Genomic DNA, 18,342 nt, shown 5'->3' on the forward strand with positions numbered 1-18,342 from the left:
CACTTTGCCGTTTTCACTTGCTGTTGAATCATTTATCACATTATCTGTTCTCTTCTTTTTCCTCCTCTTTCTCAAACAGAGAGCAATTGAGCATTAATCCAAAAGAGTATCCATAGGGTCATCCCACTTGTACAAATTGAAGGAAACAGAGACAAAATTTTGCACAAAATTCCACAATTAGATGAGCCCTAATCATGATGTAATGCCATAACAAGATTCATACTAACATGATATTGATCTTAGAAAAAGATAAATATAGCCAAATCATAAAATCTCAGCAATGGAAGAAAATAATAGACAGTGTTAGATTTGAGGTCAGAGGATCCAGATCATAGATCATAGGATTATGGGATCTAGTGTCAGAAGGAATCTTAGAGATTCGTTTATTCAACTTCTTTATTTTTTTATTTTACAACTCCTTTATTTGTCTGAAGCCCAGAGAAGTTAAGTGACTCATTCAAGGTTATAGAAGTCATCATGGTTTGAACCCAGGTCTCCTGACTTCATATTCAATATTCTTTCCACTGCATCACTCTTCTTCCTTCATCTTTGAGCAGGAATCTCTTTTGTACCTTCCTATACAAGTGGTCCACCTGTCCTCATTGAAGGAAGATTCCCAATGAATTAGAAACCATTGCTTCCTGAGGTACCCCTATAGCAAGCACAGTTCTTATTCCTTCCCAGATGGTACTGATTTCAAGAAAAGAAAGTATATTTTTCTTATGACCATACCAAAGAAATATGCTTTGTCAGATCACATGTACCAGCTCTGGGTTTGCAAAGTATAGTTATTCGAGTCAACCTTGTCCATTCTTCCCTATACAAAACAAAAATCTTCCCCACTGTTGTGTCCCCACATTTAGTTTTAGTTCCATCCTTTGTGCTCAAGGAAAACATGTCTAATCCCTCTTCTTCATTTCAGTCCTGGGGCAGCTAGGTGCTGCAGTGAATAGAGTACCAACCCTGGAATAAGGAGGATCTGAGTTCAAATCTGACCACACACACTTGACACACTTACTAGCTGTGTGACCTTGGGCAAGTCACTTAACCCCAACTGCCCTGCCAAAATAAATAAATGAATGAATGAATGGATAGATATATAAATAAATAAATTTATTTCAGTCCTATATATGCTGAATGATAGCTATTCTCTACCTACTTAGTTTTCTCTTCCCCAGTTAAATATCTGCTAACTCATTCAACTACTCTGTATAGCATGGCACACACACACACACACACACACACACACTGTTGATTCATACTGAGTCCATTAAAAGTCCCAGGTCTTGGGGTGGCCAGGTAGCACAGCGAGTAAGAGCACCGGCCCCAGAGTTGGGATGGCCTGGGATCGAATCTGGGCTCTGATACTTAGCACCACACCCAGAAATAACTGGCTGTGTAAACTTGAGCAAGTTACTTAACCCCAATTACTTAAAAAAAAAAGTCCCAGGTCTTTCTCTAAACCAGACTCTTCTCTTCCCATGTCTCTCCCTCATTTTATGTTTGTGTCTTTGATTCTTTTTTTACTTGAAGTATAGGAATTCACATTTATCCCCATTAAATTCCATCCTGTTCAGACATTGTTGTATTCAAATGCTCTCATTCAACTTGTTAACTGTGCCTTCCAGATAAACATCTTTACCTTTGTCCAAGTCATTTATAAAATAATGTTGATTAGAAAAAGACAATGAGGGGGTGGCTAGGTGGTACAGTGAATAGAGCACCAGCCCTGGAGTCAGGAGGAGCCCTGGGTTCAAGTCCAGCCTCAGATACTTAACACACACAAAAAAAAAAACTAGCCATGTGACCCTGGGCAAGTCACTTAACCCCAATTACTCTCCACAAAGCAAAAAAGAAAAAAAAAACAAAGAACAGACTCCTTGGGTCCAACACTTGAGGCCTCCCTCTAGGGAGATGTCTACTTGTACAGAATTTTTATCTTGTCATTATGAACCAGTTTAATCTGGTTCCTGACAGATGATTTGTTAAATTTTCAGTCTGAACATTTATACTTCAGAAATCAGAAAATGCTATAAATCAGGACTTGATTTCTTATTTTAATTATTTTTTTAACATAAGACAGTGATGGAGAAAATGTTAATAATGCAAATTAAATTTTAAAGTATGGCATAAGCACATTTTTGGAGAGCTGGTTGTTAAACATTAGACAGCACACCTCTGATCTAGAGTCATTTAGATTATTTTTAGGGTACTTTTCTGCTCTAAATCATATAATCGAATGTTTTAAAGGCCCTTCCAACTTTGATATTCTGTGATAGATATATTATCCTTCTCTCTCTCTCTGTCTCTCTCTCTGTCTGTCTGTCTGTCTCTCTCTCACACACACACACACACACACACCCCTCCTCCCTTCTCCACCTCCCATAGCCAAACACTTACCTACTTGGACATTCTAGGCATTAGACCAGCTGTGTCTTTCATGCACAATGAACTCCGAAGCGGAAGCCACCAAGACAAGTACCCGCTGCCAGAAAAGTGGCTGTTCCCCATCGATTGTGCCAGTCAGGAAATCGGCTCTGACAGCTAGCTACTACCTGAGGGAAGAGAGGACGTAGTTAGTAAAGGGGAAAGCAAACACAGCATCTGTTCCTGGCAGAGCTGCAATGAAATTATGAGTGTCCAGCAAGCCACCCAGGGCTGGTGCGTGGATGCAGGTCATTGGCAAAAAAAAAAAAAACAGATGGAAACCAGCATGTAGTATGATGACAAAAAAAGGAGCTGGGCTGAGAGTCAGGAGATCTGGATTCGAGGCCTGGCTTTGCCACGTCATAGCTGTATCCCTTTGGCCATGTCACATTCCCTCTCTGGGCCTAAAGTGCCTCATTTGTAAAACGAGGGAATGGGACTAAGGTTCCTTTACACTTTGACATCTTGTTATTCCTCTGAATATGGGAAGGTAAGCTATTCTTTTACTTCTTTTTTTCTCTGTAGGCTAATAACAGTGTAGCTTATTGCTATTAAAACTTTATACTTTATAATGTAGTTTTTTTTCTCACAATAGCTCTCTGAGGTATAATTTTCATGATTTTGCAGATGGGCAAGATTAGGCCCAGTGCAGGATCCCACAGTCACTAAGTAACAGAGCTGAAGCTGTGACCCTGGTTCTCGTCTCCAAACCATCATGGCGTCCCCAGACATGGGTCTTTGTATTTGATTCCCATTTAGCTTGAACTATGAACTAACTAGTTCTGATGACCCTCAAAATTCATCTTTCTTAACTCAAGAGACTTAGGATATAGGGACAAGTCCTACAATTTCATTGGTATAGGGAGCTTCCAGATAAGGAAAACCCCTCTCTCCATGAAGGTTAGCACCTTTTCTTAGATGTTAGCAGGCGTCTTAGACCATCTTAGACCACTGGGAAGTTTGGATTCAGTCAAAGGGCTGCACTGGAGGACCTAGAGGGCCACAGGTGGCCTCAAGGCTGAAAGTTTCCCCACCCCTGAAAGGCTTCTAATTTTCACCTTGCTGAGCTTCACATCATATAAGTCCTGTGTGAAGGGGATTGTGATTTTTTATAATATTCTATATGATGTGTGTAATGAAAATACTAATAGATTAGATTTTTCAGAATTGCCTCTTGTGAGAGAGCTCACAATGAAGCTTGAACTGATCAATCAAAACTTTGACAAAGCTCACAATCCCTGGCATCCTTCTGCCTGCATACCTGAAGGGAAGTGAATCAAAGACTGTAGAACCTGTTCCTGTCACAGAACTCTGGTCCCCTGACTCACCAAGTAATAACCCCCAGGGACTCAAGCAACAGTGCTCCCACAGGATGCCAGGATTGTTGTATTGTCTAACCCCAGGAAAACATTGTTTGTAATTCACCTTTCTTTCTCTCTTCCCACTTGTGATTTATGTTTGTAATCTCTGTGTCCCTTCAGCAGGGTGGAATTCTGATCAGGAGAATTCCCAATTTGCAAATCTGTTCCTCATAATGAAACTAATTAATGAAATGGCTACCTGATTACTGACAATTTGTCTCTGGCCCAATGTTCCTCATTCTCAGTTTAGAGACTGGCTCAACAAAATCCTGTCAACACCTGGAAAAGAAAAAAAAGAAACGAGGAAATGTTAAAAAGAAAACCAAGATTTGCCAAGTTTTATTCTTCCTTGGGATCATAAATAACTTTGGACATTTGGAGATGCCTGGGCTGCCCTTGGAATTTGATGTCACAGCACAAGTTCTTAACACTTATGTATCCCATAACTATTTCTGAGGCTGCCAGGATGAGCTCCATTGTATACAGTCCCTTTCCTGTCTTCTTCCCATTAGCAGTGATTTAATAAAACAGCTGCGCTAAGGTCTCAAGTTATCCAAATTCCTAGAGTCTCCAGGAATGTTTGATTCAGGGGGGGCCCTCAGGAACATGGCTGGCTCCCTGCCTTTCATGGCTGCTCCCTAAGACCTGGGGGAACTTCCTGAAATTATAATCTTGGGAAGGTAAGAAATAGCTTTTACCTCACCCTCTTCAGTCTCAACAAACTTTTAAATTTCCTACTATGTGCAGAGTAGTATGCTCAACTCTGGGGGAGTTTAGTAAGTTTAGTAAGGTGTGATCTGGGCTATCCAAGAGCTCATCAGTGAGTAGGTAGGTGATTGTGACATAATTCTATTCACTCTGGAAATGTCACTGATAACTGGGTTCTATGACAGACTCATACCTCAATCAGCTCAAGGCCCCATCTTAGCTAGAGTGGGAACTACTAGATTATCTAAAATCAGTTACATTAGGGATTGGAGAGGAGCAGAAGGCAGGTGAACCAAGTGCTTAAATCATTGAAGAAGGAAGCAGCATGATATGCAGGTCTACAGGGGGCAGCATCAAACACCAGGACCATTTCTCACAACCACGTATGAGGTTGGTAGTTCAAATATCATTATTGCCATTTTACATATGAGGAAACCAAGGCACTGAACAGTCAAGTGACTTGCCCAGGATTAAGTATCTGAGGTTGGAATTGAATCCAGGTCCTCTAAACTCTCAGTCCAGAATTTTATCCTCTCTCTATACCAAACTCTTTCTCAAGATGGAAGGAATGTTAGAAGTCTGTGATAAAAGGGAATTTGTTAGCAATAAAACGAGAATTCCAAAAACTGTAGTGGAAGGAGAAAGTAGAGAGCCATAGTAGAGAAGAGTTGAGCTGTGCTGGGTAGGGATGAGGATTCAATGACAGGTAGGTAGGTAAGAGACTTTTATTTTTTTTTTTTAGCTTGGCTAAACCTTCTGAATCACAAAGGGTTTTAGGAGCAGAAGGTAGGAATTTGTTAGCCAAAGAATTAGGCAAGTATGAAAAAAGTTTTAATTTTTAGAATTATTTTGTGAAGGTAGCTTAGCCCATCCTATCTCTTGGGGAGAGTGCAGAGAGAGGTTATACTCAGTTGATTCCAGGAGACACTTAAGGTCTGATGTGTCTATAACTGTGTGTGGCTGAAGAGGGAGAGAAGAGAAGAATCCTGGGCTTAGGTAGCTATAGGAATGGGCAACATGAAAGCTGATATGTCTGAAGATGATGGCAAATGCAGGAGGTGGGGAGGAGAGGGAGATGGTGAAGTAGACATAGCTGTCATTTAAAAAGTTAGGTGAATGGGGCAGCCAGGTAGCACAGCGAGTAAGAGCACCGGCCCCAGTGTTGGGATGACCTGGGGATCGAATCCAGGCTCAGACACTTAGCACCCACCCAGAAACACCTGGCCGTGTAACCTTGAGCAAGTTACTTAACCCCAATTGCTTTAAAAAAAAAAAAAGTTAGGTGAATGACCTGGAGATATTTCAATGGCAGCAACAAGAATAAGGAGAATGTAGTACAGGCATACAAATTGGGCCTTGAAAGAGTGGAGGACATTAAGGGATGGTGTGGGAGAGAAATGGTTTGGAATGGGCAATGGGGAGCAAGGGATATGCATTTCACCAGACCCAGGAATTCAAAGGGAGTGAAAGGAGGGTCCTCTGGGAAAGGTGGTGAAAAAAAAAAGCCTAAAGGTGAGGTCAAAAACCTTTTCAGGATTAACTGCCATGAATGGAATATAACTAAACTAACAGGAGAGATAATGACTTTCCCACCCAAAATTTGGCTTTGTCCCTGTGCTTTCCACTCCCTGCCCCTATTCATCTAAAACAAAGGCAGGGAAACCCTAGTGCTTCAGAGCTCTTGGCCAGTTATTGGCTGGGAAGCTCCTACATGAAGGGTGGTTACCAGGTGTAGGTTTACCTTCAGAAATTAAAATCAGGAGAGAGAATGTTCATAATTAACTAGAATGAGCTCTCTGAGAGAGGTCCAAGCCCCTGGACCAGGAAGTCCAGTTCAAGGAAAAGACTAAACCTAACAGGAAGGATCCTCCTACTCTAAATCCAGGCCTTTACCTAATTTTGCTGTGTCCTAACAAGCTTGACATGTGAGGCAAAGAATGCTACAGATGGAAACCCTTCTAGGCAAAATTCTAGAAAGAAACCGATTATTCTAAATTTTTTAAAGAGCTAAAAAGGTGGGTTTGGGGGTTTTTTGGCCTTAAAGAGAGATTTCAATTGGTCCTATATTTGAGGCAAAGGCAGCTGCTTTTCTAAAAGAGCCATAAAAACAACTTAAGGGTTTGGGTTAAAAGAGCATGGCAAATCTACCTGCCAAAACAAACCCAGGACCTATATGACCACAACTACAAAATACTTTTCACACAAATAAAGTCAGATCTAACTCATTGGAAAAATATCAATTGCTCCTGCCTGGGTCAAGCTAATATAATAAAAATGACAATTTTACCCAAATTAAATTATATATTTAGTGCCATACCAATTAATTTACAAAAAAACTACTTTATAGAGCTAGAAAAAGTAGTAACAAAATTCATTTGGAAGAATAAAAGGTCCAGAATATCAAGGGAATTAATGAAAAGAAATGCTAGGGAAGGTGGCCTAGCTATACCAGATTTAAATCTGTACTATAAAGCAGCAGTCATCAAAACTACTTGGTACTGGCTGAGGAATAGAGGAGTGGATCAATGGAATAGATTAGGCACACGAGATTCAGAAGTCAATGACTACAGTAATCTATTATTTGATAAACCCCAAGACCCTGGTTTTTGGGATAAGAACTCACTATTTTACAAAAACTGCTGGGAAAACTGGAATATAGTATGGCAGAAACTGGGCAGATGCTTATACAAACTGATGCTGAGTGAGAAGAGTAGAACCAGGAGAAACTTGTACACAATTACAGACACAGCGTATGTGTGATGACCAACTTGGATAGACTGGACTCTTCTCAGCAATGCAGTGATATAAGTCAATCCCAAAAGACTCATGATGGAGAGCAATGTGTGCATCCAGAGAAAGAACTAGAAAGAATTGAGTTTATATCCAGATGGAAGCAAAATACCAGATCTTTTTCCTTTTCTTGTTTAGTTTTATGTCCTCTTTACCATTTTTCATTCCATCTGATACAATCTGTCTTTATAACCTGACTATTGTATAATGTGAAAGTATTTACAGATCCTATACTTGACTGTATGCCGACATGGCGGGGAGGGGAGGAAGGGGGACAAAATGTGAAACTCAAGGAATTGTGGAATTGAATCCTGTAAACTAAAAGTAAACAAATTAATTTTTTAAAAATTTTAAAAAGAGCATGGCAAAGGCCACTTTTCCCATGCCATAAGCATCCCTATCTAGCCAAGGACTTCAGCTAAAGTTAGAAGCTGGAAGGGGAAAGGCAAAGGACAGCAGTGTCTAACAAGGATTATGTGTCCAGTGGAGTAGCACCTGGCAGAGACAACTCAGCACCCCAATGGCATCACCATAAGACAGAGCCATAAATTTCTCATCTACAAATATACCCTTACTTAGTACATGCTCTCTTTGTGTGTCCTGTTCATGCGTGCTCTTACCACGTGTCCCCTATGTGTGTGCCTCTCCACATGTGTTTCCACTCTTCCCACCCATGGAGTGTTTGTTCTTGTAAAATCTATGTGTAAATATTTTTTAAAAATAGGGTGTGTTTACCCTAGAGCAGGGATGGGGAGCCGGTGGCCTTGAGGATACATATGGCCTTCACAACTGTGAAGCTCACAGAATTGTGAAGTTGGATTCAGTCAAAGGACTGCACTTGAGGACCTAGAAGGCCATCTGTGGCCTCGAGGCCGAAGGTTCCTTAGCCCCTGCCCTAGAGTATAGGGGAAATGTTTTTATTATTTTCTTATGCTCCTATTTCATTAACTGCCTTTGCATTTTGCATAATTATCCCCTCTGCCTTCTGATTGCTAGAAGTAAACATAATCAGTGGAGACTTGAAAGCTCTGGTTTTGAGTGGATGAGGACCCATAAAGTATCTTGAACCTGACCATAGGTTTCTCTTGAGATTTACCCTATGAGTGGTGGGGTATCCTGGTCCTACACAAAGAAACTTTTGTCCTCTAGGTAGAGCAAGGTGTGCTGAGGTTCCTTGAATGAGGGAACAAGGACTTGGATTTCTGTGTTTTAGTCCAGCAGTTTTCAGACTTTTTGGTCTTCGTACCCATATATTTTTTTAAATTATTAAGGACAGGGACTGCTGGGTGGTACAATGGATAGAGCACAAGCCTTGGAGTCAGGAGGACCTGACTTCAAATCTGGCCTCTTGATACTTGACAAGTACTAGCTGTGTGACCCTGGGCAAGTCACTTAACCCTGATTGCCTTGAAAAAAAATAATGAGAAGTTAATGTTGAAAACCAAAAATAAATAAATTAACTAAAACATAAAATATTGAGGATCTCAAAGAGCTTTTGTTTGTATGAGTTATATCCAGGAATGTGTTAGAACCAGCTTGAACTGGCTGATGAGAGCACACCGTTAAATTCTGAATCTGAACATTTACATCTCTGAAATCTGCAAAAAACGAAAAACCAAAATAAAAATCTACATCTTCGGGGTGGATTTATTCCTTTTTTGATTGTCTATACCAGAGGTGTCAAAAGCACAGTCAATGAAATCAGATTAAAATAGTTAACAAAATCAAAATGCAACATATATAATGTTAATTTGTGGTTTTATAAGTCAGCTTACAAAGATACTTATGTAAGATTTGGGGATCCTTATTTCTGTTCGAGCTTGATACCACTGAGACTTAAGGAAGTGAAGGACTTGATCCCCTCACTTTGCTGCTTATGTGTTGTGTGACGCAGTGCAAATCTGGGCCTCTCAGCTGTATCTTCACCCTGTCTTTCCTTAGGATGTGCCCTCCCATTGGAATACCATCAACATATCTGCCCCACCCAGCTCCACCTGGCAAAAAATCCTGCCCCATCTATTCCTGGTCTGGACCTTGCTTCATAGGAACTCCATACAATAGATAATGCCAGTAGCATCATTCTCATTTTACAGAGACTTGTAATGGTGAAGTGACTTTCACCATTTCATAGCTCAAAGCGATGAAATCATTGTCAGAGCTGGGTCTCCAAATCCTAGTAACTTCTGACTCCAGTTTCAGGATTCTTTCTGCCACGAGGCACTTTTACTTTGCACAAAGACTTACAAATGTTAAATCCACGGAATTAAAATGGAGAAGCATGGTGGCAGAGAGCTAAAAGTACTGAGTTTGGAATTACCTATGTGAGTCTGGGCAAATGATTTCCCCTCTCTGGAGATGTTTTCTACTCTGTGTAAGGAAGAGGTTTGGTCCAGATATCTCTAAAGTCCCTTCCAGCTTTAAATCCTACGGTATCAAGAGAAGAGAAAAATGTGTGACATGTCCAATGGCTAGCCTCTAGTAGACATGACCAATGGCTTAGTAGACCTCCCAGCCAATGAAGATCAAAATAAAATCAGCCTCTTTTCTGGGGGATATCTGAAAGAACGGAGAAGGGCAAAGGGCCATTTCCACTAAGAGCTGCCTCTGGGAAGAGAAGGCAGGCTCCTGGGAAGTCTCCTGTTTATGTGAAACACACCCTTGCACCCAGATTTCATCACATTCATGACTGGCTCTGGGAGTAATTTTTGTCATTTTTTTTAAAGGGTGGAGTTGGGTAGATGGGGAGGTAGTAGAGAGGACATGGAGGAGAAGCATAAGGGATTTGGAAGCAGACTAACAAGTAAATAGTAGAACCAAAGGGAGCAAGCGCAGAAAGAGGGCTCAGGAAGTCAGGTGATGCCCAAGAAAAAAGTGGTGCTTATGAAGGGTTGCTACAAAGGAGTAAGAGAGGAACAGAGAGTACGGTAGGCAAACTGAAGGAGGAGGGAGGGAAGGAAGGAGAGTCATGTGGCCTTCTAGGTCCTCAGGTGCAGCCTTTTGACCGAGTCCAAGATTTACACAACAAATCCTTTTATTAAGAGGATTTGTCCTGTGAAGTTTGGATTCAGTCAAAGGGCCGAACTTGAAGACCTCAAGGCTGTAAGTTCCCCATCCCAGGCTGGGGGAATGTGGGGAAACTTAGATAAGAGAAAGGACTTGAGATAAGGGGAAGTGGAAGAGGGGGTGAACTAATAAAGAAAAATAGGGAGGGGAAGCCACGAATGATGGCAGGGAGGGAAAGAGAATTAGGGGGAGTAAAAGAGTAGGAAGAAAGGGGGCTGGGTTGAAGAGAGAACCATTTTGGCTGGCCTGGTACCTTTCCAACAGCCAGTGGGGGTGGGGTTGAAGTTGCAGATGCTTCCTCTGTGGGATGTTCTTACCCTTTACTTCTGAATATGTTCGGTGCATGAATGAGTGAGCACAAACATATGCACAGTTCTCTGTCTATTGTTTGCTGCTGTAATGGATTTATCTGGGTGTATTCATGTGTATATTTCCCTGCTTATATCATGTAGTATCATGTGTAGTTGGACATCTCTTGTATGAGTGTACAATCTATTTTTGTACATTTCACTCTTTATATCAGGTGCCATGTGTGAATGCTTATCTCTCATATTTGTGTATATTTCACTGTTTATATAATGTATCAGTGCCTGTACACATTGTATATGTACTTATATAACATATAGACACATATATATATATATATTTGTGTGTGTATATAGATATAGTATATATTAAACATAAGCAGCTAGTTGATCCAGTGGAGAGCCTACTGGTCCTAGGGAATGAGCTGAGTTTGCATCCCAGCTCAGGCACTTACCTGTGTCCCCGGGCCACTTAGCCTTGGCCTCAGTTTCCCTATCAGTAAAATGGGAATAATTAAAGCATTTACCTCCCCAGGGTTGTCAAGGGGATCAAATCTGACAATATTTATAAAGCACTTTGCAAACCTCAAAGAACTTTATAAATGCTAGCTATTTTTATTACGTTACTGCGCGTGCACACACGTACACATACGCATGCACGATTTGTGTTTGTGTATGAGATGCAATGTGGAATAGGAGAGACCTGAACAGCCCAGGGTTCAAGTTCCTCCCCCTCCCGCCACCTTCGGCTTGTGTGACCCTCAGTACTCCTTTCTAGGTCACCCTCTGGGATAGTAAGTGGCTGAGTCGCTGCAGTGCGATCTACACTGGTAGAGGTTTCCTCATTGGGAGTTCCCAACGCCACTGAAATCTAAGCTCTGGTTCCACTCCACACGTGCCTGTGTCTACACTGGGAGCCACATCAGCTTGAGTGCATGCGTGGATGGGCCTGGGGGCCGAGATCCGTTAACCACCAGGGGCTGCACGGCCTCCAGAACCGTTACTAGACCAACTGCAGGCAGCGCAGCCCCGGCCGGCCCCGCGCGCTCTGGGGGCCTCCCTTGGCTGCTCCTCTCTTTAGGCCTCGTGGCTGCTCAGCCCCCTCCCCTAGACCCCCACCAATTCCCTACGGACGGCGCAGGCAAACCGTCCTCTTCCCAGGGACGCCCAATGGGAACACGGGAGCCGCCATCTTCCGTTACGGACGAAGCTCCCTCCAAAGAAGATGGCGGGCGCTGCCATGTCCGGTTACGGAACGGGTGTCTCGCCCAACGCCTTTCCCTCCCATCCGCGGCCGCGGTCCTCTAGAGTCCCGACCCAATAGGACGCAGGTGCGGCCATGAGCCGTGACGTCACTCCGGCCTCGCCCTCGATCTGCCCGCCTGCCTTCGGGCGGGCGCCGCCATGTTGCGGGGTCCTCGCTCCGGGCGTGTAGGTGTCTCCATAAGATGCCGGCTGAGCGCTTCCCCCCTCTTTTCTCCCCCAAGATGGCGTCCATGCGGGAGAGCGACACCGGCCTGTGGCTGCACAACAAGTTGGGGGCGACGGACGAACTGTGGGCGCCGCCGAGCATCGCGTCGCTGCTCACGGCCACGGTCATCGACAACATCCGCCTCTGCTTCCACAACCTCTCGTCTGCCGTGAAGCTGAAGCTGCTGCTGGGGACCCTGCATCTCCCCCGACGCGCCGTGGATGAGGTCAGGGCAGCGGCCGGGGCCGGGGGCGGGTGTCCTGGAGCCAGGGCCTGAGGAGCAGGGCAGGACTGGACTCTCCGGGCCATGGCGGGGGTGAGGGGGGGTGGCCCCCCTTCTCCCATTTCGCCGCCCCTCCCCCACCTCAGCTGCTTCCCCCCCCACCCCCCGCTGGGGCAGCACTTTTCTCCTCCCCCCTGCACTCCCTGAATGCCCAACACCTGCGCTCGGGATCCTGAGTTTGCCAAGTCTCCATCATTTTACAGATGGGGAAACTGAGGCTCAGAGTGAAAGAAGTGAGTCGCCCCAGGTCACACAGCTAGGGCCTCTGGTCGCAGAATTCGAATTCGGGTTATTTGATTCCTTGGACTGCGAGCTTCTGAAAGGCCGGGACTGTCTGTATCTTTCTTTGTTTCCCCAGCGTTTTAGCGCAGTGCCTGGCGGATAGGAAGAGCTTACTAAATGCTGGCCGACTCCAGCCCTTCTTGCTGGACCAGTGAATGAATCAGCCGGCATTTATTAAGCGCCGAGTATGGGAGTTATGTGCCTGGCACTTGAGTGTTTTCAAAATGCTTACTGAGGTGAATCCTCAGTTCGTTCAGCCCGATAAGTGTCTACTTTGTGCACCGCACAAAAATAATGGAAGCTGTCCCGGTCCTTGAGGTGGAGCGGGGAGGGGTGGGGAGATGACGCGTACCCAGGGAAGGAAACTTAAAGCACCTACAAATAAAAACAAAGTAATCTCGGCGTGGGAGCGCTCACGGTGGAGTAGTGGGCTGGCACTTACTTGACTTTATCCTGGGGTAAGGTAACTAAGATCGCGAGACTCTTTTCTCAATTCTTTAATCCCCTGGCCTTTTTCTCCATACCCCAAACACTCCTCTTCCCCTCCCACCCTCTCCTACCGCTTGTATTTTTTCACATACTCCCGTTCTGGCGCACACTTTTCCTCCAGCACCCATTGTTTGTTACCTTTTCTGATTTATGCACGCTGCACCTTCTCCTCATCCCCCTTTGTAATCCGCCACTTAGATTTGTGCACAGTCCCTTTGCATATGTAGCATATCCCCACCTTATCCATTTTACACTAGACAACCATTACACACTAAATGAAGGTATAGAACAGTGGCCCAATGAATCTCTATGTAACCTTTTCTCTTCCTCTTAGACGACTTCCTTTGGCCAATCACAGTGAGCTGTTCTCAGTATCTCTAATTTGAGCTCCTGTTAAATCCTTTCCTATTCACTCTATGCCTACCTCTCTATTTTCTGGGCACTCCTGTACCTCCTGAAGTCACTGGTTTACTTTCCAAACCTGCAGTCGATCCCCTTCTGTCTGCTTCTCCTCCCTACCCCCTTTTCCATCATATATCTGGCAACAGTTTAGTAGTAGTTGCAAACTACTGGGAACCTGGTGTGACTTTAAAACTTTGTTTCTCTTGTTTTCTAATCAAAACTTTCCCATGTGTCACTTGAGAATTGTTTGTCAAGTTCTTTCATGGATTGAAGCATACCTTCGTTGTTCCTGCCGGTTTGTTGTTCAGAAGTTAGAGGTTTTAATGACTGAAACAGAAAGGACATGGGGGCAGCTGATTCTTGTGTGGTAGAAAAGCCTGGAAGCAGAGCAGTTGGAGGTTCAGGAGCGCTGTCTTTAAAGAAGTTTTGGAAGAAGAAAATAACCATTGTTGGCTGTCCTAATAGAGGAAAAAAAATATAGAAAAAATTTAGTATTGAAAATGCCAGGTTTTTACCCGAGAAATTACATCTATTGGGATTATTCAGTTCAACAGACTTGATTAAATACACCTGTGTGCACTGTATTTTCCTGAGGCACAGTGTTGGATTTTGGTGTTTAATAAGTAGGAGTAGAGCAACTTGAAGTAGTTCAGAACTTGGCATTCCCAGGGCCAGCTGCTACATCTGACAGGACTGCAGTAAGGCCAAAGATAGGGCTCCCTGTACAGAAGCTACCCATAAGGAGGGTTAGGGTTGCTCTAGAGACGGCAAAATACCAACACGCCGGGTCCTGCTGAATGAATTTGACTCAAGTCTTCTCAGCCAAAGAAAAGTGAAGTTTTAAATATTAAAAGTTCGCTTCTATTGGACACAGAGTAAGTGGGAGGAATCTAGGGGTGGTCTGGAGGAGGAGTTTGGGGAGGGTCAAAGAGTGATTAAGGGTGGAAAGTTGCTGGAGGCTGCCTGGAGACTGCAGACAATGGTGGGCTAAGCCAGTTCAAGGGTGGATTGATATTTTGATAGGCTCAAGGGTCAAGGGTGGGAAATCTAGTAACAGAGGTTTGGACCCAGCCACAAACCTTAGTTTATGGCCTCATGCAAATGCCTCATCAAATAGGATGATTCAGTCAGAGTTCAAGGGGGGGGGGTGTTCCCAGAGCCTATACCCCAAAGATTCAAGTAGAGCTCAAGGGGGCTCCCAGAGCCCATACCTCATCACCTGGGTGATTTTAGAAATGCTTATAAGAGAATTAGCTTTCAAGTCGACTAGATTGTGGGTGGAATCTTGTTTTTATTACTACCTTAGGATTGTGGGTGGAGGGGGAGGTGTTTATCTTTTTAGTTCAGTTTTGATACAATGAAGATGTGGCACACATAAAGTGTGGACTTGGAAGTTATTAGGAATATTTGGGTTCTTAGGCCACCTTGGACACTACATGGCTTTGCTGGTATAAGCTTGGACAAATGACTTAACCTTTTTCTATGATTTACATACTAAGGAGAAGAAGATTGCTACACTTTAAGGAGTCCCTGATCCTTGCTTATTTTCTTCTCAATATTTAGTGAGAATCTTTGTAAAAGATTCTCAATGCCAAAAGATGAAAATAATTCGGAGAGGACTGTGTGTGTAAATCAGCAGTGCTCAGTAGGTGCTGTATAGATCATCTGTGAAATCTTAGAAGATGACAGGAGAAAATCTGGGAATTGTTTGTTGGTGTATAATAACTTAGCTATAAGACCATTAACTCATGGGGAAGTGGCCATTGCCATTTCCCCCTTCCTGTCACCAGTACCTTCCATATAGTAGTCACTTAATGTTTGTTGAATTAAATCTTATGTTATCTATCTAGTACAGGAGATCTTAACCTTTTTGTGTCTTGGACCTCTCCGACAGTCTGGTGAAGCCTAGGATCCCCTTCTCAGAACTGTTTTTAAATGCATAGAATTACAAAAGAAATCAGTTACTGAAATAGTTATCAAGAAATACTTTTTTTTTAAATTTTAAGTTCATGAATAACAGGTTATGAACCCCTGGTCTAGCATTATTTTTAAAAATTAACTTAAACTTCATTAAGAACCCTTTGAAAGAAAATGTGTTCCCTAGTAAATTGTGCTATATAGATTTTGTAACATTGACCCCCCAAAATTGTTCCTTTTTCTTCTCCAATACCTTTGAATAAGTATCAGAGTGAGTCTTTAAGCTAAAGTAGACCTTACAGTAGGGAGAAATTAATTTAATGAGGTCCTAGGAAGGAAAATAGTAAGTCTTTGTTTGAGACTGATTGAGATTTCTTGAGAGGATTGAGGTTGAGAGCTGGTTCCAGGATAGCCTGAGCCAATCAAATAATCTTTGAGAAACTAAAACTTAATCACTCATGCTCAATGAGAAGAGATCAACAAGTTTGTCCCAAGAAATGTCCCTGTTAATCTCAAAGGGATGTTAATGAGTAAATCCACACACTCTCTCTAGGGAGGTGCTTTCCAAGTCCCAAAGGCTATATTGTCAGTAACTTTAGCAAGATAACCCAATCAACTCTGAAGGCCTACTGCATTTATTAGGCACTTAACTATATACCAGGCTTTGTTACTTAATCAAAACTCCTCACTTTAGAGCTGAGACAAAGACCTTCAGATAGGTTGGAGCCCAAACTTGATATAACGAGATACATTTAGTATTCGCTAATATAATCTCAAAAATATATTAAGCTCCTCTAATTGTTTTTACCACAAAGGGAAATAGTTCTGATGAGGAGGAAATTTTTATTTCATATTACTGCCTCTAGGATAAAATAAAAATGATTTTAGCCTGACATTTAACGTCCTCCACAATTTGTCTACAGCCTATCTTTCTAGGCTGATTTCACATTACTCCCCTAATTGACCATCTCTTCCCAAAGAATTTTACTGCTCCTGATTCTCTACCTCTGGTTTCTGTGCATTTGCATAAGCCATACTTTCTCTTCCCCTAAATTTCATTTCCTACTTATCTTTCCCTTTCAGAATTCTTTTCTTCCCTGTTCTATCACTTTGATAGTTGCCACTCTACTTATTAGCAAGATCTTTTTTCTTAAACAACTATCTTCTGTACTTAACCTTTTTTTTTCCAATTTTTAAAAAACATTTTTACTTAAAGTTTTGAATTCTAAATTCTGTCCCTCTCCTTACCTCCACTCTCCCCTCCCTGAAAAATGGTAAGCAATCAGATATTATACAGAGGTTATACATGTGCACAGTTATGTGATATAGGTTACACATGTGCAGTTATGTAAAACATTTACCATATTAGTAATTTGTACAAGAAGACTCAAAAGAAAAAAATGAAAAATAGCATGCATCAGTCTGTATTCAATCAATATCAGTTTTTTGGAGGTGGATATTGTGCTTTAATCATTTGAGATTATCTTGAATCATTGTCTTGCTGAGAATAGCTAAATCATTCAGCTCTTCATTGAATAGTATTCCTGTGACTATGTACAACATTCTCCTGGTTCTGTTCATTTCACTGTGCATCAATTCTTTCCAGGTTTATTGAAAGCATTCTGCTTGTCATTTCTTATGGCACAATAATATTCCATTACAATCTTTTACCAATGGCTTATTTAGCCATTCCCCAATTGGACATCCATTGAATTTCCAATTCTTAGCTACCACAAAAAGAGCTGCTCCAAATATTTTTGTACAAATAGGCCCTTTTCCCTTTTTTTGATGTCTTTGGGATATTGAACTAGCTTGATCAAAGTGATAGCCCTTTGGGAATGGTTTCAAATTGTTCTCCAGAATGGTTGGATTGCTTCACAGCTTCACCAACAGTCCCTTAGTATCCTAGCTTTCCCACATGCCCTCCATCCAACATTTTCTTTTCACATTAGGCCACCTGATACCTAAGTGGTACCTCAGACTTGTTTTAATTTTGCATTTCTCTAATCAATACTGATTTGGAGCATTTTTTCATATGACTATAGATAGCTTTGATTTCTTTGTCTGAAAACTACCTGTTTATATCCTTTGACCATATATGAATTGTGGAATGACTTGTATTTTTATAAATTTGAGTCAGTTCTATATATATTTGAGAAATGAGGTCTGTATCAGAGATACTTGTAAAATTTTTCCCCCAGTTTTTTTCTTATAATTTTGGTTGCATTGGTTTTGTTTGTACAAAAACATTTTAATTTTATATCAGAATTATCTATTTTATATTTTGTAGTGCTTTTTATAGCTTCTTTGGTCCTAAATTCCTCCCTTATACGTAAATCTGACAGATTTATTTTTTATATGGTTTATTGTAACTATTTCATGCTCTGTTTGCTTAAGGTATCACTTTTTATGTGTAAATCATATACCCATTTTCGCCTTATCTTTGTGTGTGTGTAATACGAGCACACACACACACACACACACACACACACACACAGGATGTGAGATACTGGTCTCTAACTAGTTTCTGCCATACTGTTTTCCGGTTTTCTCAGGAGTTTTTGTTCCAAAAGCTTGAATCCTTGGGTTTATCGTATACTACATTACTGTGGTCATTTTCTACAATGTAATTTGTACCTAATCAGATTGTTCCATTGATCCACCACTCTGTTTCTTAGCCAGTAGCAGATTGTTTTGATAATTAACATTTTACAATATAGTTTGAGATCTGGTACTGCTAGACTACCTTATTTTGCATTTAAAAAAAATTAATTCCCTTGTTATCTTTGAGCTTTTGTTCTTCCAGATGAATTTAGTTATTATTTTTTCTAGCTTTGTAATTTT

The 18,342-nt window shown here is 41.9% G+C and overlaps 1 protein-coding gene and 1 long non-coding RNA gene across 3 annotated transcripts in view; one reads left to right on the forward strand and one right to left on the reverse strand.

Annotated features, from left to right (window-relative positions):
- Positions 1-315: 315 nt before the first annotated feature.
- On the reverse strand, positions 316-14,462 carry LOC138148443 (uncharacterized). Its single transcript, XR_011165067.1, has 5 exons — positions 14,152-14,462; positions 13,318-14,039; positions 3,988-4,067; positions 2,401-2,555; positions 316-690 (listed from the first exon to the last, which is right to left on the reverse strand). It is a non-coding gene; the product is annotated as an uncharacterized lncRNA (long non-coding RNA).
- NELFA (negative elongation factor complex member A) overlaps positions 10,095-18,342 on the forward strand; it is a 42,558-nt gene continuing 34,310 nt past the window's right edge. Inside the window, exons 1-2 of one of the 2 annotated variants that reach the window (XM_069071091.1) lie at positions 10,095-10,210; positions 12,142-12,351. In XM_069071091.1, coding sequence (XP_068927192.1) covers positions 12,142-12,351 — 210 coding nt within the window. In that variant the 5' untranslated portion in view covers positions 10,095-10,210. Of the gene's footprint in view, positions 10,211-11,936; positions 12,352-18,342 lie in introns of those variants that run through there. The other variant, XM_069071081.1, reaches the window with a different exon arrangement.

Source organism: Petaurus breviceps, unplaced genomic scaffold, assembly GCF_028583685.1.
Source record: "Petaurus breviceps papuanus isolate PSGF00001 unplaced genomic scaffold, PetGlider_PUasm1.0 140, whole genome shotgun sequence".
NCBI classification, from domain to species: Eukaryota; Metazoa; Chordata; class Mammalia; order Diprotodontia; family Petauridae; genus Petaurus; species Petaurus breviceps.